We start from the raw sequence: 24,030 nt of genomic DNA on the forward strand, positions 1-24,030 counted from the left end.
GAGTACTGAGGAGCAGGTCACAGAATGCGGAATAGAGTGGATCCGGGACAGGAGGAAACAGACTGAGGGAACCAGGGCAGGATCAGGACGGGGCCGAGACCAAGGCGCTGGAATGGAAGAAGTACAAAGGTTAGGAGGGACTGGCCTAAGGGTTCAGGCAGAACACTAGCTAGGAAGAAGACAGGCAGTTGCAGAGGACCAGGCAAGGGACAGGCACCAGGGACTACAGGATGGGGAGACAGAGGACCCGGGGAGGGGAATAGGACAGAGCGAAGAGGAAGGCAGCAGCAGGAAGCACTGGGCAGAGGTCCCAGACGGGGCTGCAGGGCAGTAGGCAGAGCGCGGACTAAGAGTACGCAGGACCTGAGAGTCGGGGGCGACGCTGTGCAGGAACGCAAGCGCCACAGAGCATGACAAACAGGCGTCTTACCAGTCTAGACGCAGAGCAGAAGTACCCGGTGGGCGCCGCCATGTTGGGGCGGAGCTACCGGGTCACGTGCTCCCAGGATGCCCAGCGGTCGGAGACGAGCAAGTGCGCATGCGCGGACCTCTGACGCGCCGTGACCCTGCAAAGCCCGACAGGGCACGGCGCGAGGTTGAAGGGGGAGTGCGCCGGGAGGAGGAGGACCTCAGGTGAGCGTCGGGGCGCGTAACAGTACCCCCTCTCTTACTCCCCTCCCTCCTCAGGTGGGATAGAAACCTCATGATATGAGGAGCATTGATGTTCTCCCGGGGCTCCCATGACCTCTCCTCAGGACCGAATCCCTTCCAATCAATCAGAAAGAAGGTTCTACCCCTGACAGTCCTCCTTGCCAGGATGTCCCTGACATCAAAGAAGTCCCCAGCGGAACTAGGTTGCGGAGCGTGGGACGAGGCTGGATGAAAGCGATTAAACACTGCGGCTTTGAGGAGCGAGACGTGGAAGGTGTTGGGAATCCGCAGAGAGGCAGGTAGTCTCAGTTTATAGGCCACATCATTGATGCGACTCAAAACAACAAAAGGACCAATGTAACGTGGGCCTAATTTATAAGAGGGGATCTTAAGTCGGATGAAGCGCGAGGAGAGCCAGACCCTATCGCCCGGATGATAAGGTGGGGTGTCCAGGCGTTTCTTGTCGGCGTACCTTTTCATCCGATCACTAGCTCTCTCAAGGGCCCCTTTTGTCTCCTCTCAAATTTTAGAGAATTCTGAGGACAAGGAGTCCGCCGCCGGCACGCCCGAGGTGGGGGACACGGGAAGGGGAATGCCCGGATGCTGCCCAAAAACTACAAAAAAGGGAGATTTGGAAGAGGATTCGTTGGGGTGATTGTTGTGAGCGAATTCCGCCCAGGGAAGCAGCGAGACCTAGTTGCTTTGGTGTGCATTAGAAAAATGCCGAAGATAAGTGGTCAACACTTGATTGATTCGCTCCACTTGGCCGTTGGATTGTGGGTGGTAGGCGGAGGAGAAATCCAGGGCTACCCCCATTGAGCCAGAGAGGGCCCTCCAGAAACGAGAGGTGAATTGAACACCACGGTCAGACACGATGTGCTGGGGAAAACCATGAAGTCGGAAAACATGATGCACGAAGATCTTCACCAACTCGGGCGCGGAAGACAGACCAGGTAGCGGGATGAAATGTGCCATTTTGGAAAAACGATCCACCACCACTAAAATGACAGAGCAGCCGGAAGATGGAGGTAGATCTGTGACAAAATCCATGGCGATGTGGCTCCAGGGGACTGACGGTACCGGCAAGGGATGTAAGAGACCAGAGGGTAACTGTCGTGGAACTTTGTTTCGGGCGCAGGAGGAGCAAGAAGCGGTGAACTCCAAAACGTCTTGGCGGAGTGAGGGCCACCAATAATGGCGGGAGATGAGGGATAGAGTCTTCTTGGTTCCGGCATGCCCGGCGACCTTAGAGGAGTGTCCCCAACGCAGAACCTTTACTCTGTCATGGTCCAGTACCAAGGTCTTGCCTGGTGGCGGGTTGACCAAACTTAGAGGAGCTAGGGTGACGATCTTTGCTGGATCGATGATGTGGGCGGGGCTCTCCTCTTCATCGGTCGGGAGAAATGATCTTGATAGAGCATCTGCTTTGGTGTTCTTATTACCCGGCCGAAAGTGGAGCTCGAAATCAAAGCGTCCAAAGAATAAGGACCATCTGGCTTGCCGAGGATTAAGCCTTTGGGCAGACTGAACATAGGCCAAATTCTTGTGGTCGGTAAATATCGTGAAGGGATGGACGGCTCCCTCGAGAAGGTAACGCCATTCCTCTAAAGCCAGTTTAATTGCCAGCAGTTCCTTGTCCCCAATGGAATAATTGCGTTCGGGGGGAGAAAAGGCTTTAGAGAAAAAACCACATGTGACAGTCCGGCCAGAGGAGGTTCTTTGCAGGAGAACTGCCCCCGCTCCCACGGAGGATGCGTCGACCTCGAGAATAAAGGGTCTGTCGGCATCTGGACAGTGGAGAACGGGCGCTGTAGAGAATTCTTTCTTCAGAGTTTGAAAAGCGTCTTCTGCCTCTGGAGGCCAGAGACGGGGATTGGCTCCTTTTGCATACGAGAGCAGAGATAGGCTTGGCTATGGTGGAGAAATGAGGAATAAATTGCCTATAGTAATTAGCAAAGCCGAGAAAGCGTTGAATGGCTTTGAGACCAAGGGGACGAGGCCAGTCCAGGACCGCGGACACTTTCTCGGGATCCATCCTCAGACCAGACCTCGAAACGATGTACCCACCCTAGAAATGGCAGAGACGGTTGCTCGAAGACGCATTTCTCCAACTTGGCAAACAGGTGGTTCTCCTTTAGACGCTGCAACACTTGCCGTACATCTCGCGGATGGGTAGAGAGATCTGGAGAGAAGACAAGGATGTCGTCAAGATAAACCACGACACAGGAGTAAAGGAGATCTCGAAAAATATCGTTAACGAGCTCCTGAAATACCGCTGGTGCGTTACAGAGACCAAACGGCATCACCAGGTATTCATAGTGACCGTCACGGGTGTTGAACGCGGTCTTCCACTCGTCCCCCGCACGAATTCGGACCAAGTTATAGGCTCCTCGAAGATCAAGTTTGGTAAATATTTGTGCCCCTCTAAGGCGATCAAAGAGTTCGGGGATGAGGGGTAACGGGTACTTGTTCTTTATCGTGATGCTGTTCAGACCTCTGTAGTCGATGCACGGGCGGAGCGACCCGTCCTTCTTCTTGACAAAAAAGAAGCCTGCGCCCACAGGAGAGGAAGACTTCCGTATGAAACCCTTGGCTAAGTTCTCTTGAACGTATTCCGACATAGCCTGTGTCTCTGCCAGCGAGAGCGGATAAATCCTACCCCTCGGAGGGATGGCTCCAGGGATGAGGTCGATGGGGCAATCATAGGGTCGGTGAGGCGGAAGATTCTCGGCCTCCCTCTTGTCAAAAACGTCCGAAAAAGAGCTGTAAGCGATGGGCAACCCGGAGGGCAAGGAAGGGGAACGGGAACCACCCACGGGACGCACCGGCAGCAGACACCTAGACCCACAGGACTCCCCCCAGCGCAGGATATTGCCCTTATGCCAGTCTAAGGTAGGCCCGTGGGCTCGTAACCAGGGAAGGCCAAGAAGGATAGGGTGAGAGATGCCCGCTAGGACATAAAAGGCAATCCTCTCTTTGTGTAAGGCCCCTACCTGGAGTTCTACCTCATGGGTGACCAGGGTAATGGTCTCTTGAAGCGGTTTACCATCCACGGAAGCAAGGATCCGTGGAGTTTCTAAAGTCTTGACCGGGACAGAAAATTTAAGGACCTCTTTGAGCCTAATAAAATTTCCCGCCGCGCCGGAATCCACATAGGCTGCCAGAGAAAAACGTTTTCCACCAACGTGCAACAAGACAGACAGAGTGAGGGGTAGAGAGGTATCACATACACCTAGGGAGTCCTCTCTTACCTGACCTAGGCGGAGGAGTTTTCCGGACGTTCCGGGCAGGTACGGACTAGATGGGAGTCACTACCACAGTAGAAGCAGAGGCCGTGGGTGCGTCTCTCCTCCCGGCGTTGTCCAGATAACTTAAGCCGGTCTACCTGCATGGGTTCCGGCATGGACGCTGAAGCGGATATTCCGGACCGAGGACAGGGCGGACCACGGAAGGCTGGGGAAGCGCGAGGAAGCCTCCTCTCGCGGGCACGTTCCTGGAACCGTAGGTCGATGCGTGTGGCCAGCGAAATGAGATCTTTTAAGGCGGTGGGAGTATCTCGCCCAGCTAGCTCATCCTTAATTCGACCCGCAAGACCTCGCCAGAAGGCCCCCACCAAGGCCTCGTTATTCCATCCCAAATCAGAGGATAGGGTCCGAAATCGGATGGCATACTGACCCACGGTTTGGGACCCTTGGTGGAGGTTGAATAAAGATTCCGTGGTAGAGGCCAGACGACCCGGCTCGTCGAACACTCGACGAAACGTCTCGAAGAAGGTACTTAGCTGGGAGACCACAGGATCATCCCCCTCCCAGAGAGGGTTAACCCATGCCAAAGCGTCCCCCTCAAGATGGGAGACAATAAAAGCCACCTTGGCCCGCTCAGTGGGATATTGTTGAGGCAGGAGTTCGAAGTGGAGGCGGCACTGGTTCAGGAAACCCCGACACAGCTTGGGATCTCCGCTGTAACGGGGCGGCTTAGCTAGACGGGGTGGTGGGTGAGGAGGCAGAGCTGGGACGGGGGCTGCGGCGGCCGACTGCAAGGAGAGTAGGCGGTCATCTATAGAGGCCATATAACTGAGGATATGGGTCTGGGTATCTCTGCTGCGCCAGTTCTTGTTGCAGTCCAGCCAATTGGGAGGCATTCCCAGGATCAGATGACTGGAGTACGGAAAGACGAGAGTCCATGGATTTCATGAAGGCCATGATACGGGTTTGATTTTCCCGTAAAAACAGCAACTCCTTTTGAGCCGCAGCGGCTCCAGCGGGGTCCATGGCCTGTTTGTACTGTTAGGGCTCTAGGTAGAAACCCGAGAGTGGACCCTCTGGGTCGTGGCTCCAGAGCCCCCGAGGGCGAGCGGACCAGGTGATGACCACCCCCTATACAGGGAGTGTTAGGGGCAGGCCCAAGGGGGGTGAGACCACGACAGCCGGAACCAAAGGGACGACCCGGGGAGAGTACTGAGGAGCAGGTCACAGAATGCGGAATAGAGTGGATCCGGGACAGGAGGAAACAGACTGAGGGAACCAGGGCAGGATCAGGACGGGGCCGAGACCAAGGCGCTGGAATGGAAGAAGGACAAAGGTTAGGAGGGACTGGCCTAAGGGTTCAGGCAGAACACTAGCTAGGAAGAAGACAGGCAGTTGCAGAGGACCAGGCAAGGGACAGGCACCAGGGACTACAGGATGGGGAGACAGGACCCGGGGAGGGGAATAGGACAGAGCGAAGAGGAAGGCAGCAGCAGGAAGCACTGGGCAGAGGTCCCAGACGGGGCCGCAGGGCAGTAGGCAGAGCGCGGACTAAGAGTACGCAGGACCTGAGTCGGGGGCGACGCTGCGCAGGAACGCAAGCGCCACAGAGCATGACAAACAGGCGTCTTACCAGTCTAGACGCCGAGCAGAAGTACCCGGTGGGCGCCGCCATGTTGGGGCGGAGCTACCGGGTCACGTGCTCCCAGGATGCCCAGCGGTCGGAGACGAGCAAGTGCGCATGCGCGGACCTCTGTCGCGCCGTGACCCTGCAAAGCCCGACAGGGCACGGCGCGAGGTTGAAGGGGGAGTGCGCCGGGAGGAGGAGGACCTCAGGTGAGCGTCGGGGCGCGTAACACTTCCTAATTGCATACTAGTTCTGGAGTTGAATATTATTGTATTATTTGGTCTAATGTACACTAAATAGAAATGAAATTACGTTTTGTACTAATGTGGCGGCACGGTGGCCTTGCAGCGCTGAAGTCCTGGGTTCGAATCCCACCAAGGACAACATCTGCAAGGAGTTTGTATGTTCTCCCCGTGCTTGCGTGAGTTTCCTCCAGGTACTCCGGTTTCCTCCCACATGCCAAAGACATACTGATAGGGAATTTAGATTGTGAGCCTCATCGGGGACAGTGATGATAATGTGTGCAAAATGTAAAGCGCTGCGGAATATGTTAGCGCTATATAAAAATAAAGATTATTATTATTAAAAGATTATTATTAATGTGTAAATTAAAGACACCTAACATACTGTGAAAAGTTCTGAAGCCCATGCATGTAATATTGCATATATGACAGTGTTAATAGATTTGGTTCGGTTCTGATCAGGAACAATGTCATCATGGAGATCACCTGTTCTCACCATGTTTGAGCAGATTGCTAGGGGAATCGGTTTCCTATTGCATTGATCCTTTCATGTGAATGAGATCACATTTTGAGCATCAAAAAAGGGATCGCAACTAATGTGATAAAGCACAAACTACAAGCGAACATGAACCAGCATTTCATTAGTGATTGTACATTAGCCTGGAACTAGCGCAACCCAAATTAGATGGTAATGACTGAGATAACTACAGTCATTAGCTAATCGGATCTAATTACAATGTATGTGAGTGCGGTACTGAAGGAGTTAAGCGATGAGGTCTTCCCTACAGTAGGTGGCGATGATTTTCTGTAGAATAGCCCAGGGTTATGTTATTGCTATTGGGGTGGGGAGGACTGAAATAAGAGGACAGGGGATTAGAAGGGCAGGCCTGGTTTGTTCTGCAATCCCATCTGACACCTCTCAGGACTTCCTTTGAGCTGCTCTGTGCACCTGACACATTGCTGGAATCAGGGGAGGTAAGGTGTATGAGGCTGGGATTCATTTATTCATTTATATCTCTGTAGGAAGGGGTTAATCATGTAGGTTTACATGAAGTGGACATGTCCTGGGCTGCAGTGCTGCTGCATGATCCCGCTGCACACAATGGTGTCTGTACCAGCCATCTGCTGGGGCTTTGTTGTGGCCAGGTTGTCTTGGTGCTGCTGACGCAGGCCGGGATCTCCATCCATCTTCTGATATTTCCTTAATATACAGATCCTGATGTTATTAGAGCTCATTGTTCATCCTTTTTAAAAAATAATCTAATCGTTACGTGTTATAGAAACTGCACAGAGGGCCGTGACATTACCGACATTACAGTGTTTGATAAACATATATATAAGATAAAGACTTGATAAGCACATATAAGATAAACATAAGAGAAGATAAAGGTAAATATATTTCAGGAACTGTAACTTAACGTGGTTCACGTGTTTTGTTTTTTTTAAGTAGTTTAAATAATTGTTAATTCTAAAATACAAAAAAGAAATAGGCTCATGTCAGATTACGGGTTGTTGTGTCTTGTTTTAAAGTAACATCTGCAACATGATAAACACTTCAGGGTTACGTTCCCACATAGTGAAAATGCAGCAGTTTTTCTGTCTGGAATATCTGCTGTGTCTTATTGTATCAGCATTGTGTATTTTTTTTTAGAAATCTCATGCACGCGCCGCAAAAAATACCCACAGTGTAAATTGACCAACATGTCAGATTATTGTGCAAATGTCAGTGAAAATGTCACGCTTTGCAATGCACAGAGTGAAATCAATGGGATACGAAATCAACAGCAATATTTCCAGATTTTGCTGCAGGATAATTGCACTATTAGTGCAGAGATGTAGGAATATGCCCTCAGGACACATGGAACTTGCCAGATCGTTTTTTGTGGCTATTACACAGAACAATCAGTCTGTGATGCATGTGGCTGGTATGTTACAGTCACAGCGGCCAGCAATCCACAAGGAACGCCCAGCAATTTTTTGTTTGATTTCTAATGCATCTTTCTCTTCGGTGTTATACAAATGTACTGTACTCTTCTTACTTCTTTTACACGTATATTAGCGTGCTCTTATGGCTTGCTTTGAATTATAGAGTGGTCATACATGTGCACTATCCTACCCTACAGTAGGCATTTTTTCATCTTTACATCAGAGCTGTGTTCACACGTTTCAGGCACATCATGGCCGGTGAGCGCCTGTGATGCAGTCAGAGCCTATGCTGGTGAGAGCAAATAACAAAGAATATGAATCATAGAGTTGGAAGGGACCTCCTGAGCCATCTGGTCCAACCCCCTGCTCAAAGCAGGATTCGCTAAATCATCCCAGTCAGATGTCTGTCCAGCCTCTGTTTGAAGACTTCCATTGAAGGAGAACTCACCACTTCTCGTGGCAGCCTGTTCCACTCATTGATCACTCTAACTGTCAAAAAGTTTTTTCTAATATCTAATCTGTGTCTCCTCCCATTCAGTTTCATCCCATTGCTTCTAGTCTTTCCTTGTTCAAATGAGAATAAAGTTGATCCTTCTACAATGTGACAGCCCTTTAGATATTTGTAGACAGCTATTAAGTCTCCTCTCAGTCTTCTCTTTTGCAAACTAAACATTCCCAAATCCTGTAACCTTTCCTCATAAGACAGGGTTTGCAGACCGGTCACCATTCTGGTCGCTCTTTTCTGAACTTGCTCCAGTTTGTTGATGTCTTTTTTAAAATGTGGTGCCCAAAACTGGACACAATATTCCAGATGAGGTCTGACCAAAGAGGAGTAGAGGGAAATAATGACTTCACGTGATCTAGACTGTATGCTTCTGTTAATACATCCTAGAATTGCATTTGCCTTTTTTGCTGCTGCATCACACTGTTGACTCATATTCAGTCTGTGATCTATTAGTATACCCAAGTCTTTTTCACATGTGCTGTCACTTAGCCCTATTCCTCCCATTCTATATATGCTTTTTTCATTTTTATTGCCCAGATGTAGTACTTTGCATTTCTCCCTGTTAAAAACCATTCTGTTAGTTGCTGCCCACTTCTCCAGTTTATTTAAATCTTTTTGAATCCTCTCTCTCTCTTCTCTAGTATTAGCTATCCCTCCTAGCTTTGTGTCATCAGCAAATTTAATCAGTTTACCCTCAATTCCTTCATCTAAATCGTTGATAAAGATGTTGAACAATACAGGGCCCAGGACAGAGCCCTGTGGTACCCCACTTGAGACATTCTTCCAACTGGATGTGCAGCCATATGCTTTTAGCTGCTGTCATGTCAGCGCGGTTCTTGTCCGCCATACGATGTGGCCGGAGACACTTGGTGCCTCTGCACCGATCAGTGATTTTTTTTTTTTAATATTGACATTATTCTTTGTTGTGGCCATATTTTTTGCAGTTTTTGTGTTTTCCTTAAACAGCATTGTTATTATAAGAATACATTTTTATCTTAAGCTATGTTGTGTAAGGCCGGGTTCACATTAGCGTTCAGGGGCTCTGCGGAGGGCTGCATACTTCCTCCGTTAAGCACTGCCTACTTCTGCATGCGTCCTGCATACCTATCTTTAACATTTGGTACGCAAGACATGTGGATGTATGCGGATGCGTTGTTTTGACGTGCCTGCCGTCTGCACAAAACGCAACTTTGTGTTTCCGTGTGGACGGAGGGCACGTCAAAACGTTCCCAGACTGCGGTATGTCAATTTCTCTTCTAGAGACGCGAGTCTCTGCAAGAGAAATTATAATCAATAGAATGTATTGAACGTGGTGAATCCTCATGATTCAATGAACACATGCGGATTTACCTGCGTTCAATAGAAGGCAGCACTTTAAACACAGTGAACATGTGCTGCTTCCAAAGCGCTGCTAACTCAGGAGCGTGGGCACCTGACAGATCACTTTTACTCTGGAAATCCATGGCTGTTCAATATCACTTATCACTAACGTGATCTCCTTCATGTATGTACGGTATGATACAGCGTTACAATGCCCTGGTCAGTCCAGGCAGCATTCAGTCCTCTGTTGCAGCCAGACTAGAGAAGTCTTCATTTCTGTGGCCAGCATCTTGTGATTACTAAACCCTGCAACGTCATGGCGATTTATGAGGCCCAAAGAGCAAATTACTATTCCTCAATGGACGACATGATCTTTTAGGGTTTAGGAAACGCAAGGGGCGCCCAGTATGCCAGGCTGAGTATTTTGGACACAGAAGTCAAGGTGATCTGGCTTCCATAGAAGACCAGACTGGACCAGGACAGCACAATTCTTTTTGCTCAATCCTAATTACACATAACATAGATATTTCCCTTTGAAGTTGTGTCATCATCCAGAAGTTACCACAACAAATTCTACATTTATGATGGACATATGCAGTTTCTTATCGGATTTCACCCTTCTTTGTTGAAAAGGGCAAAATCTGAGGTGGAAGTCTGCATCACAAATTGAACTGTAACCATTTAAATTCACACTTGAGGTCAATTTCCGTGTAGGGAAATTGTCTAGCATGTTAATGAGATTTGGTTTTTTTTTTTATCAGATTGTTATAATGAAAATGTTAATAAAAACTAACAGATGAAAAACAACTGTATCACCATCCATTGGATAACAGTGACCCCTGACCCACAAGAGACTGGAAAATCACCAGGCTCCCCGCTGTCTCCGCTGGGAAGCTCTCCATTCCCCCCGCCATGTGCTGACATTGAGAGGAGAGAAAGTAGAGCCACGGATTGGGCAGCGCCAGCCCCCCTCCTCTTTAGATTTTTGTAAATGTTCCAATTTAATCCTTGCACCCTTTTTTAACAAATGAGTTCTCTAAATATCGCATTAATTTTGTAAAACCTATTTTGAGGGAGCCAGACTGGGGAGTTGTGAAGAACATACAGAAGCTGCGGCATGATCACCATTTTCAGTAAGTTCACTCTCCCCACCACAGAAAGATACAACTTAGCCCAGGCCTTAAGCTTCCCCTTAATCCTGGCCATCAGTGGCGAGAGATTCAAATACTCAAAATCCATTAGTTTATTAGATATCATAATACCCAGATATTTAAAAGTCATTACAACCGGCACCTGTGTGACGTTAATTGGGATTGGATCTAAAGGGAGAATCGCAGATTTTTCCCAGTTAATAACCTCCAAAAGAATTAAGGAGCAGCATCACATTATGTAATGATCTGTCAGGGTCAGCCAAGAACATAAGCAAGTCATCAGCATAGAGTGCTACTTTCTCCTCTTGTCCTCCGTATCTGAACCCCTCGATGCCCTTATCTTATTCTGGAGGCCAGAGGCTCTATCGCTAAAGCAAAGAGTAGCGGGGACAGAGGACAGCCCTGCCTCGTACCTCTATAAAGAGGAAAAGGGTCAGACAGGGATCCATTTGCTCGTATTCGAGCCTTCGGTTCGGAATATAGGAGCCTGATCTAGCTAATAAAACCCGGACCAAACCCCATACAGCGAAGTGTAGCCCAGTGGTAAGTCCACTGTACACTATCAAATGCCTTGGCGGCATCCAGAGACAGGACCACCCTCCCCCCCCCCGCATTATCTGCCCTTACCTGCATGTTCAAATACAGTTGCCTAATATTTATGGCCGTAGACTTACGAGGCATGAAATTCGTCTGATCCGAATGCACTAACGATTCCACCACCTTCGAAAGTCGAGTGGCCAAAACCTTCACCAGGAGCTTAATGTCCACCGTCAGGAGGGAAATGGGTCTATATGACGCCAGGAGTGTCGGGTCTTTATCCTTTTTTGGCAGCACAGTAATAATATCTTCCTGCAAAGAAGACGGGAGAGCTCCAGAACTGAGACTATCATTGAATACAGCCAGCAAGGTAGGGAGCAGTACAGATTTATACTTTTTGTAAACCTCAACCGGTAAGCCATCCACCCCCGACGCCTTACCATTGGACATAGATCCCAAAGCCTCTTCAAGCTCCCCCAAGTCCAGCGGCACATCAAGCATACGTCTCACGTCGTCAGTCAGACGTGGGAGTTTAGTGGGCCCCAAAAAGTTGTCAAGGTCTTCAGTCGAGGCCTTGGTGTGTGAGGAGTATAACTCGGTATAAAAAGTCTCCAAAATTCTCAAAATACCTGGTGTGTCATTGAAAAGTTGCCCACCCACATCCCGAAGGCCGGCTATAGACGAGGACCCCCGCAGTGCTGAAGTTATAACCGAGAGCAAATGACCCACACTCTCTGCATTTTCAAAATATTGAACTGACTGAAACATGCGTTTTCGTTTCGCAATTTCTAGCGTCATTTTAGTCACCTTCAACTGTGCCTCTTTTAGCCTCCTCTGAGTGGCGAGAGTAAACCGCATGGAGAGAGCCTTTTCCGCATCCTCCAGCTCATGAAGCATAAGCTGAAATTCTGCTCTGGAATTGGATTTAAGCTTTGAAATCTCACGTATATACATGCCCTGCAGGTATGCCTTCAGAGTTTCCCAAACAGTCAAACGAGATGCTGAACCCAAATTAAACCTGAGATGTTCCTGTATCTCAAAGCTAAAGCTATCATTCTTATCCACTAGCTGCAGCCAAAACGGATTAAGTCGCCATAACGGTTTAGTTGTCAATCTATTATCCCCCCCCTTGATTGTAATGGACATGGGCGAATGATCCGACACTGTTCTCGGCAAATAATTAACATCTAAAATTTTTCTCAGCATCAAATCATCACCCACTGCCAAATAAATGCGTGACACTGAGACAAAGGTAGAGGAGAAGCATGAATATTGGTAGACATCAGGATTATGACTTCTCCATATGTCAGTCAGGGCTAGCTCCTGTAACAAAACTCCGAAAGGTGTACAATTACCTCCCGGTTTCAGGGGTGCATGATTACCTCTGTCCCAGTGAGAGTCCAAAACATTATTAAAATCTCCCGCCACCATATAAGGGACCCCTAGAAAGTGGAAAGTCTCTAAACATGGTATGAATTTTATATACAACTTTGCTACTATATGGCGGGGAGATGTATATAGAAATGAGTATCATTATCTCGGCAAAGAGTTTGCAGAATAGAAAGACGAATTGCCCCTCTGTGTCCACCACCACCTGATTGCATGTAAACTGGGCACCTGTACAGACCAGTATGCTAACTCCCCGGGAGTATTGAGAGTACGTGGAATGATACCCATGCTGTACCCACCTCTTATTTAATTTATCAAGTGTCTCAGGAGTAAGAGGCGTCTCTTGTAAGTATATAACATTTGGCTTCTGATCCATTATAAAGGAAAATATGGCCTGTCTTTTTACTGGAGACTTTAGCCCTCTAACATTCCAGCTAAGTATTTTAACGTCACCCATTCTCAAGTCGATGTACAGTCGGTGCCAATATCCACCGTGTCATAGTAGAACTTGCATTTTTGTGCACAAAAGTTACATAGGACCTGACAAACCCATAGAACCCCCCCCAGATCTCTCCCCAACATATCCCCCGGCACTGCCAAGGATATTTCAAACATGGGCGATGTTATTCCCTTCCACATTAGTCAACGGGTGTTTCACTTCCTAACTGCTGCCCACACATAACAGGATGAGTCCCCACAGCACATGGCAACCCTCTATAGCAAAACGACAACATGTCAAGCAGTTTCCTACAACAGAACCGAAAGTCAAGACACCAGACAGCGCAGAAGTGACCAAAGTAACAAATACATCATCAGCCACATTCCCGGTCTTCCTCATCCTTCCTCAGCTGCTGTTCATTTAGATCCAGCCAGTCCATAGCATCTTTTGCACCCAGAAAAAAGTGAATTTTGTTCCTGGCCTCGACCCGCAGCTTGGCCGGGAATATCATAGAATATCTGATACCTATGGCCCTTAGACATTTTTTGATGACCATAAATTTAGCTCTCATTCTTTGGACTTCTGGCGAGAAGTCAGGATAAAAAGAAACTCTGGAGTCATCAATAGAAAGGTCAGGATGTTCCCTTGAGTATCTAAGGATATTATCCCTGTCCCTGTAGTGGAGAATTTTCGCAAAGATAGGCCTCGGTTGGTAACCAGGAGGAGGAGGGCGAGTAGGAACCCCGTGAGCACGTTCCACAGCATATAAATGAGTTAGATTATCAGTTCCTATTTTCTCCTTAATCCAAGCTTCAATAAAAACAGGATTTTTGCCTTCATAGCGTTCAGGCATGCCAACAATGCGGACGTTGTTCCATCTAGACCTATTTTCTAGGTCATCAGTTTTGGCCCACACAGCAACCATATCTCTTTTAAGTTCTTTATGATGCTGCGCTGCCTTAGACACAGTAGTACCCTCCACAACTCCGACTCATTTCTCAAGTTGCCCGGTTCTGTCTTTAACGGTGTGGAGTTCATGCCTCACATTTTGCATGGATTCTTGTAAATAACCCAGCTGAGTGAGCACAGAAGAGATAGCAGACACTGCATAACTGCCATCAGCACATCTTTGATGGTAGGTTCAGTTGGCTTTTGTAGCTGCAGTGCTTGGAGCTGGCTTTTGTTTTGCTCCACTAGTTCTCCCCAGCTGGCCGCAGCATCCTGCTTCTCCCGATCTCCGGAGCCTGTGGCCTCCTCCGGATCCATACCTCCACCTACAGACTCCAGCTCTTCATCTGTCTCCTGGAGGGACTCGCGCTCTGCCTCCTCCACTCTGGCAAAGCGTCCCAACCGGGCTGCCACCTCCCTGTTCCTGGCCTCACTGTCTGCAGCTGCTTCCTCCAGAGCGCGCGTTGTGGTAGCGGCGCCATCTTGGGACCCAGGCCCCAGCTAACTGGTCATTCTTCTCTGACCTTTTTTTGGCATGATGTAGGGCTAGAGGCTGAATGTCTCTGTCCAGCAGTACCCGCAGGTCTCAGGAATGCACACAGGTTAGTTACTGACCGTGCTGTGGGGATATAGCGGCAGTAATCAGTAGCTGTGTGTGGGAGCTCAACAGACCCACGTCCTCCTCACATGCTGCTAGGCCACGCCCCTGAATGAGATTTGTTTTGGTTAAATCCAAATATCTGATAAAATCTGCTGTGGATTTACTAAATCTGCCTAAATTCTTATACAAAAAATACCAGTAAAATAAAGGCCAGAGCAAACTACACAGAATATCTGAGTTGTAACTTATCGCTCTGAGTTGTAACTTAATGCTGCAGACCGCGTCCGAGGGTCCGTTACAGAATGACCGCTCATCGCTAACGCATGCCAAATATGGCATGCGTTAGCGATGCGCTCATCTATAGCAGTCTATGGGTGCGTTAACGCATCCTTTACATAGCGTTAATGCCGCTATGTAACGGATGCGTTAAACACAGCACCCGAACGCAATGTGAACCCAGCCTTACTGGCATTATCTTATACTCTTCATGGCATCCACATGTGCAATATGATACTTTGCTGTACTAAAATGAAACAGTTCAGATATTTTGGCCACATGTTTATTATAATTATGATAGAAAAGGGATAAAAACAAGGTGAAATAATTAGAGAAAATAATATACAGTGATAGGGCATTAAACCATTGCATTCCAGTCATGGGGCAACAAACCACTTGAGATCCCATGTAGAGTGAATAAAAAAGGGATGTATGAGGAAAGTAGTGAGCAAGGCGGGACATGAAGAGTCCATGGAATTTCCAAATGTTTTCTGTATTATATGAAGTAATAACAGTCCAATTGTCTGAGAGTGCTAAGCGACTGCCAATCTGAAAATATGACCCGATCGACAGTTGTATAAAAGCCCTTTTATACAGGTAGACCATGGTAAATGATGCATACAGAGCGATAGGTAATAGTGTGCATCAGCTGCCATTATTCTTGGCAGCACAGGTCCTGTTCACACAAGACAATGTGCTGGCGGGAATGATGATCTTTCTTTTGTTCTGTAAGATAATTTCACCCAACGAGCGAGCTCATTTATTCATTGTTCGGCAGCCTGTTTACACTGAAAGGCTATAGCGAAATATGACTTTCTAAGAACAGTCACAATAATCCTTCAGAACAAATTCAGCTTAAGCTGGGGCCTGTTTCCCCATTCAGGGTTTTGATGATGGCACTGTCCAGTTGCTTGAAAACACATCAAGCAGCTCCTAGGGACTGAGTATCTTTGGAAGGTTACCACAGTGTTAAGAGGACGTCATATTCATGCAAGTTAGAGAAGATTCCATGCTATGTAATATAAAGGAAATAGATTTATTTAGACCGGTGCTTCGTACTGAATAGCAAAAGAAAAGGATTCTGTGGATTTCCATGTTTCATGCACCATGGATGGATAGAAATAATTCTAATCATTCTTAAGAAATTCTTACAGTTTTAGTTTCATTTTAATTAAATATATACTGCTCAAAAAAAAATAAAGGGAACACTAAAATACCACATCCTATGGTATAGTGTTCCCTTTATTTTTTTGAGCAGTATTCATTCTGTCATGATTTTGACTTACCGGTAATTTTTATTAATCAGAACCTGTTGATATTTATTTGATTTTGTCTTATCCGATGCTTGTATGTTTTTCCTTAGTTTCTTTTCCCCCTTTGTATCCTTCTCTTTTCCCTACATTACCTACTCAACCCTAGTTTTATCTCCACAAAAAAAACAAGCATTTATTGGAAATAAAAATAAAAAATGTAAATATATTTTTATACCTACCAGGATTTCCATTTAGTATGAAGCATATGAATCGATCAGAAAATAATCAGTGAAGGCATATCTTTTGACCTGAAGCCTGTGCTAACCTCCATCTTGCCTTTTCATTCAATGCCTAACGTAGAGGCAGACAGAGAAGCTAATGGTACCTCCAGCAACGAGCACAAGTCTAAAGAGAAATCTCCGGGAGATAATTCACAAGATAATGTAAAATCCTTCCATGTGGGGGATTCTGGAAACCTGGGTTCAGGGGGAGAACGCAATTATCCTTGGGGATGTCCAGTGACTCACACAAGGGAAAAATTCTATACTGTTTGTTCAGACTATGCATTCCTGAACCAAGCAACCTCTCTGTACAAATCTCCAAGCTCAGTGGGTAGCTCAAGTTCTCAAGATAAACCTGCCTTGAACAATACCCTGAATTACTTTGATCGTCAGGCTAGTGAGCCTGATCGTATTTATAATGAAGACACAAATTTGGATTCATTGTCTACCAATCTTGGGACTCTTCCTCTTGCCTGGGAGATTGACACATCTGACTTTAACACAATGACTACAAAAATAAAGACCAAGCCAGGTGACGTGAATGAAAATACAGCATTTATGTTCATATTTATGGCTATTAATTATATTTGTGTGATGTATTGTGAGTTATCTCAGTGATTGTGGTGCTGTATTTGTCACTGACTGAAGGCCTGACTCATGGATGAAGATTAGGTCATACAGTGATATAACTTGATTACCTTTTACCACTATTATCAGATAGCTTTAAGGCCCCGTCTCACTAAGCAATCTCGGTAGCGAGATCACTGCTGAGTCACAACTTTTGTGACGTAACAGCGATCTCACCAGCGAGATCGCTGTGTGTGACAGCGATCAGCGAGCGGCCCCCCTGCCGGTATCGCTGATCGCTGCAAGAAACCTCTGGACATTTCTTTGGTCGCTGGTCTCCCGCTGGCCAGCACGCATCGCTGTGTGTGACAGGCGGGAGACCAGCGATCAGGTGTAAAAAATAATAAAAAAAATAAAAAATATAGTTATTCTCACCTTCCGACGTCCCGTTCAGCCATCCTGCCTCTCTCCACGCTCCGGTCCCAGTGATCCTTTGCACGAATGACTGCGAGACTTTGTTATCCCACGAGACCGTGACATCTCGCGGTCATTCATGCAAAGGATTACTGGGACCGGAGCGAGGAGAGAGGCGGGATGACTGAACGCGACGTCGGATGGTGAGAATAACTATATTTTTTTATTTTGATTCTATTTTTTACAGGATGGCCAGCGATGCCGGGCGCTCGGCATCGCTGTGCTGAGCGCTGGTGAAGCTGTCTGTGTGACAGCTCACCAGCGATCACATTGCGACTTACTAGCGATCCTGACACCTTGATATCGGTGTCGGGATCGCTGGTAAGTCGCTTAGTGAGACGGGGCCTTTAGAAGAATTTCATAGTCTGGCTTAAAGAAGTTGTCCACAAGTCCCCTAAGTAAAATAAATAAAGCTTATACTCCCTTCCCACATTGGCGTCGTTGTAGCCATGCCCGTGCTGGGTATCCTTGCGCTTGCATGACATTATGTCATGTGGGTGCTGCAGCCAATCAGTGGTCGGTGATTGGCTTCTATTAAAATAGTAAACCCTAGAGCCATTCAAAAGCCACTGATTGGCTGCAGCGATCAAATTATATAGCACTGTTCTGCGAGTGCAGGGTGATCCAGCGCCAAACTTGCTGAAAAGGCACTGGTGGGGGAGAGATATTTGTATTTTACTCATGGGACTTGGGCATTTAACAAGGGGTTGTCCAATAAGTACATAGCCCCTTACAATAAAATGGCTCTTTTAAAAATGGAAAGTGGCTGAAGGCGTTTCATAGCTGCCGTATCCTGACCGGTTTTTGGCCCATTGGTTTTGTTGAGTGAAGATCAGGACACCTTCATTCACAAATGATGACTGTCTGATCCCACCATTTATTCGATGTGTATGATCACCATTAGATGGCTGCCCTATCCATGTTTAGCTCTTCAACCTAAAGAAAATCTATCCAAAAAGTGACCGAGAGTGAACGGTAAGGTAAGCAAGACATCAGCTTTAACACATTTCTGGATTAAAGCCATGGTTCTCACATTATCATCTCTAAGACTATGTGCCCACATTGCAGAAATGCCTCGGAATTGCCTGCAGCATTTCCGCAGCTCCCTGCCGCAGGTAAAACACATGCGGAATTTCACAGGCGTTTTCCTGCAAAACCCAAGTGCTATGCAAGCGTTTTTAGCTTGCAGAATTCTAGCGCTTTTCCAAGCGATATGAAGCATTGCTTGGAAAAGTGATTGACAGGTTGGTCACATTTGTCAAGCATAGTGTTTGACAAGTGTGACCAACTTTTTACTATTGATGCTGCCTATGCAGCATCAATAGTAAAAGATAGAATTTTAAAAATAATTAAAAAAATAAAAAATATGGATATACTCACCTTCTGTCGGCCCCCAATCTCCTCAGTGATCCCAGTCCTCAGCGGTGCTCCCGGTCCGTTCCCAGGCGTGCTTTGCGTGAATGACTTTGTGACGTCATGCGACCGCGACGTCGCAAAGGTAATTTTGATGCAAATCACGCCTGGGAAGCACCGCTGAGGACCGGGAGGACTGCGGGGGCCGACAGAGGGTAAGTATATCCCTATTTTTTATTTTAATTCTATTTTTAACAGGAATATGGTACCCAGGGCATGGAGGAGAATCTTCCAGATATGAAACGCTCACTTTATGCATGGTGGGCATAGTCAAATGCATAAAGTGAGCGTTTCAATGCAATCCTATGGTGGCGGAATCGCCGAGATTCCGCAAAATTAATGGACATGCTGCGGATTTTTCCGCAATACGATTCCGCAGCGGAAAAATCTGCAGCATTGGCACAGCAACTGCGGAATCCCATAGGACTGCATGGAATGCGTTTTAAATAGCGTTTTTTAAGCATTTCCGCAGCAGCCTTGCCGCTGTGGAAATGCTTAAAAAACGCAACGTGGGCACACAGCCTAAGTGTTCAAAATGGATCCTGTCTTGTAGTTGAAAGAGATTGTCTGGTTATGAGATATTGATGACCTACCTTTCTGATAGATCATTACTATCAGCAGATCAGTGGAGATCTGACACTCCGCACCCTCACACATCAGCTGTTAGAAGCCCCCCATTAGAGGCCAGATGTAAACACATTGTATGGAGCTGCACTGCGGGTCTCGGCAGTCGCCTCCTCACGTTGAATTGGAGCTGTGCATTGCAGATTCATACAATGCGTTTCCATCTGGCTGCTACCATTACTTATAATAGCATATCGGTGGAGGTGATAAGAGTCGGACTGCCATTGAATTGATATTGACGACCTATAAAATAGCTCATTAGTATTTTGTCACTGGACAACGCCATTAACACAAAAAAATGCCCAATGTAAATAGCTGGATTCACGCACAAAAGAATAACTTATTATGCCCGAGGATCTCATGAACACAGGATTGGTTCATCTAAAAGACTGGCCATTAGAAGAAAGTCCTGAGAACATGCAGAGAATGAATTTCAGATTTTCTTACCATATAAGCACATACCTTAGTTCTTAGCTGTAGTTGTGCAACCTTCTAACTTTATGTTCAAATTCCTTCCTATTTTTACATCTCAAGGTATTCTACAGTAAGCAAATGATAACACTCATAACTATAACCAGAGGATGAACGTCCGCACAGAACCAATGCGTCTCATCTCGTCCAGCACAACATCTGTGCTGTTCTGTATATTGGCATCCTGTAATAAAAAATATATAGATTTTTAACACGAAAGCCTTAGATCATCGCATGGCACTGTGTGCCTATATGTCATATGCTGGAGGTATTAGGCTGTGTGCCCATGTTGCATTTTTTAAGCGTTTCCGCAGCGCTTTTAGACTCGTGTTTCTGCAGCGGAAACTCTTAAGAAAAGCATCCATGTAATCATAATTCAATCCGCACATGTGCTAATGATGCGTTTTTTTTCCGCTGCGGAAACGCTTAGCAGAAAAAAACACATCATGTTCATTTTCGCATACATACAATTGTATTGCAAAAACGCTTAGGAAAACGCATGCTAAAACGCTTAACAAAAGCACTTCATAAACCGCATGCGTTTTCCCGGGAAGAGGGTGTGCGTTTCCGCTCAGGAATATTCTGCTTCAAAAAAGCAACGTGGGCACATAGCCTTAATGTTAAATGCAGCCTTCCCTAACTGATACAGTGTAATAATTACTTAGGACAGAAGACAGGTAACAATGTATTAGGTTGAAGTCACTGTAGCAGAGCCTCAGATGATTTTGAATAATATTTAACATATAATAAACTGTCTATGGGACTTCGGGAGAAACTCAAGCATTGTACTCAGCTTTCTCCATCATCCCATAGAGTATGAATGGAGAGCTGCTCGAGCAGGCACAGTGCCTTTCCATTCAACTGGCTCTGAGGTCTTAACCTTCAGTCACCCACTGATTTAGAAAGTGTAAGCTTTCCTATAGGCCGGGGTCACACTGGCGAGGAATATGGCCGAGTGAGAGGCGCTAAAAGCACGCATTAGACACGGACCAATGATTCTCTATGGGGTCCCTCGCACCAGCCGTATATTTCTCATCCGTATTCTACGCTCCGTGCCAATCGCAGCATGCTGCGATTGTCAGCGTACTACGCCCGTAGTACGCCAATGCAAGTCTATGGGTGCGCAAATAATACGCATTACACACGGAGCACACATGTGACCTGCGAGAAATACGCACCCGGTGTCTTTTAGCAAAGCCGTAAATTCAGTGCACTATACAGTAAACTCACACTGACAGGTTTAATAAAGAAACGAAAGAATAGATATAGACACATAGAATACATATACATATATATATATATATATATATACACAAGTCATTGAGACACATATAAATATATATATATGCATTCTATGTGTCTATATCTATTCTTTGGTTTCTGTTAGGAACCCTGTCATAGGGCTCCATTATATGTCCATTTTGCAAGCCTGCGAGAAAATCTCGCCATACGGATTACATACGGATGCTTACATGCGCAAAATACGCGACCACACCTTGATTACGGATGACATACGGATCACTGTTTAGCGGCCATTCATCCGTATTACGCATGTAAACTACTGACCGTATTTTGCGTTGGTTAGTGTGACCCCGGCCATAGATAGACAATCATTTCTTATAACTGGAATAAAGCTTTAAAATTGCTCTACTGTATATTTTATACAGACATGCAGATCTATTATAGTTTTATTGAATGTATTTTAATACACCCCCTTGAATTTCATGTTTTATGTAGCACTGGTTAATAAACAGGTCTCGAAGAAGAAACCAGATAGAAAGGTGAAGCCATTAAGAGACTGCAGCCAGCACTTTATTGTGGATGACATTAAGCAGCGGAAAGTTCTTGATCTCCGAAGATGGTACGTAGCATGCATTCATACATCACCTTACAAAAGGAACCTGGTAAGCAGTAATCATTGTTTTAAACGATTTTATACCATGCTGTCTAGAGGGTTATTTCCATCTCGTAAAGGGAAAGACTACAAATGTCACATCCGCAGTGTTGGAAAATTCTTTTCCACAGTGTGTGGATGACATTTTATAAAATCTCATCCCTATACTGGTACTGTCATATGCAGTGAATTATCATTTTAGGGTTCTGCTTTTAATATTAGGGTCCACCTTCTAATACTTCAAGACTGATTTATTAGAATTCAGACGTTATCATTGTTGCAGTGCAGCTCCTGATCCCCAAAAAATACTATCCAAGAAAGTCCAAATGAATAGATGAAATCCAGCTTCCCGTTCCTGAAGAAATTTCCTTTATTGGACAACATATATAAAATCCAACTTCATATCAGCATATTGTCACCACCGAAGGTGGGACAGAACAGACGCGTTTCGAGCTTAGAAGCCCTCAATCATTGCTAATCATCTTCATGATTAAGAGCTGCTAAGCTCGAAATGCGTCTGTTCTGTCCCACCTTCGGTGGTGACAATATGCTGATATGAAGTTGGATTTTATATATTTTGTCCAATAAAGGAAATTTCTCCAGGAACGGGAAGCTGGATTTCTTCTATTCATTTGGACATTGATCCTGCTGCACTGCAGGTTTCCATGCTTGAGCTCCTGGATTACCAGACGGGTGAGCTGGCTTTTTTCTTTTTCATATCCAAGAAAGTAAATCGGAGCACAGAGGCACACAGCAAGTTGTTTTCTTCTTTATTTCCATTAAAACATTCAGAACACTGTAGCAAAGAATCAGGAGTTTTGGACAGAGGTGACCGACATTTACATGAGCTTGCACTTCTACAGGTCTACCTAGTAGCACAAATCTTTTAGAAAACTTGGCACTCAGGTAAATGTTTTCAAAGCGTAGTACACGAAACGCGCGTCAGGGGCCACAAGGGTGGCTGGTGTGGTCAAGACCAATGATGGGTAAGCAGCTGGATATGTGTTATGACCTGTGATTACACTGAGGAATAGGCACACTCTGTTATTCAGCCTTTTATGGTTTCTTTTCATGTATATACATGTGACACTCATTAACCCAGCTTTCCCAGGTTACAATATTGAGCCCAATTCTACCCCTTTACCTTCATGTCTCCTCCACTCCTATGTATTACATTATGTCTATACATACCATGTCTTACTTGTTTTTATGGTGATTTTTCTAATAAACATTAGATGTATATTCATTGTGTGTGGCTTGCTACTACTCCTTTTCTTTTGTTGCTAGATATTATATTTGGAGTATTCCACTTTTTCGTTATGATCTTGATTACAGTTTGGGAGAGCGTGATATGAATACGCTCTAGGCCATATTACGTATACTGTGTTTTTTATTACTGTCTTACTCAGGTAAATGTTGTAAGAAGATAATATTATTGCGTACAGGCAATACAAAAATTTAGAAGACGTTTCAATCATGCAATGACTTTCTTCAGTCAGACATGCCATAAAGAACGAAAAACATATATACAGTGGCTTGCAAAAAGTATACACCTCCTTGGCTTTTAGGTATTTTTTACATTAAAACCTGTGTTTCAATATTTTTGTAATCCGATTTGTGTGTGATGCACAGCACTAAATAGTCTAAGTTGGTGAAGTGAAGTGAGAAAAATATAGACACAAAGTAAATTTATGGGATCAAATAACTAAAAGCTGGCATGTGCATATGTATTCACCTCTTTTGCCCCTAAAAATTTCTGGTGCAAGCAATTACCTTCATAAGTCACATGCTTAGTGAAAGGAAATCCACCTGTGTGCAATCTAAGTGTTACATGGTCTGTCAGTATATAAAGTACACCTTTTCTGAAAGGCCACAGAGGCTGTAACACCGGTAAACAAGATGCACCACTAACCAAACACCATGAAGACCAACAAGATCTCCGAACAAGACAGGGGAAAGTTGTGGAGAAGTACAAGTCAGGGTTGGATCATAAAAAAATATCCCAGTCGCTGATGACCCCCCAGAGCACCATCAAATTCATTATCTTCAAATGGAAAGAACATGGTAGGACAGCAAACCTGCCAAGAGAAGGCCGCACAACCAAAACTTTGAGCCCAGGCAAGTAGAGCATTTATCAGCGAGGCAGCACAGAGACCAAAGTGTGACGACTCCTGAAGTGGACCCTCTGGGTCGTGG

The 24,030-nt window shown here is 45.8% G+C and overlaps 1 protein-coding gene across 4 annotated transcripts in view; it reads left to right on the forward strand.

The window, feature by feature from the left end:
* BIVM (basic, immunoglobulin-like variable motif containing) overlaps positions 1–24,030 on the forward strand; it is a 117,708-nt gene that overhangs the window by 50,232 nt on the left and 43,446 nt on the right. For 2 of the 4 annotated variants that reach the window (XM_073569483.1, XM_073569484.1), the window contains 2 exons: positions 16,353–16,923; positions 21,678–21,801. In XM_073569483.1, the coding sequence (XP_073425584.1) occupies positions 16,458–16,923; positions 21,678–21,801 (590 nt within the window). In that variant the 5' untranslated portion in view covers positions 16,353–16,457. Of the gene's footprint in view, positions 1–6,594; positions 6,741–16,352; positions 16,924–21,677; positions 21,802–24,030 lie in introns of those variants that run through there. The other 2 variants (XM_073569485.1, XM_073569482.1) reach the window with 2 other exon arrangements.

This window comes from Dendrobates tinctorius, unplaced genomic scaffold, assembly GCF_039654945.1.
Source record: "Dendrobates tinctorius isolate UK_male_01 unplaced genomic scaffold, ASM3965494v1 ptg000026l, whole genome shotgun sequence".
NCBI lineage: Eukaryota > Metazoa > Chordata > Amphibia > Anura > Dendrobatidae > Dendrobates > Dendrobates tinctorius.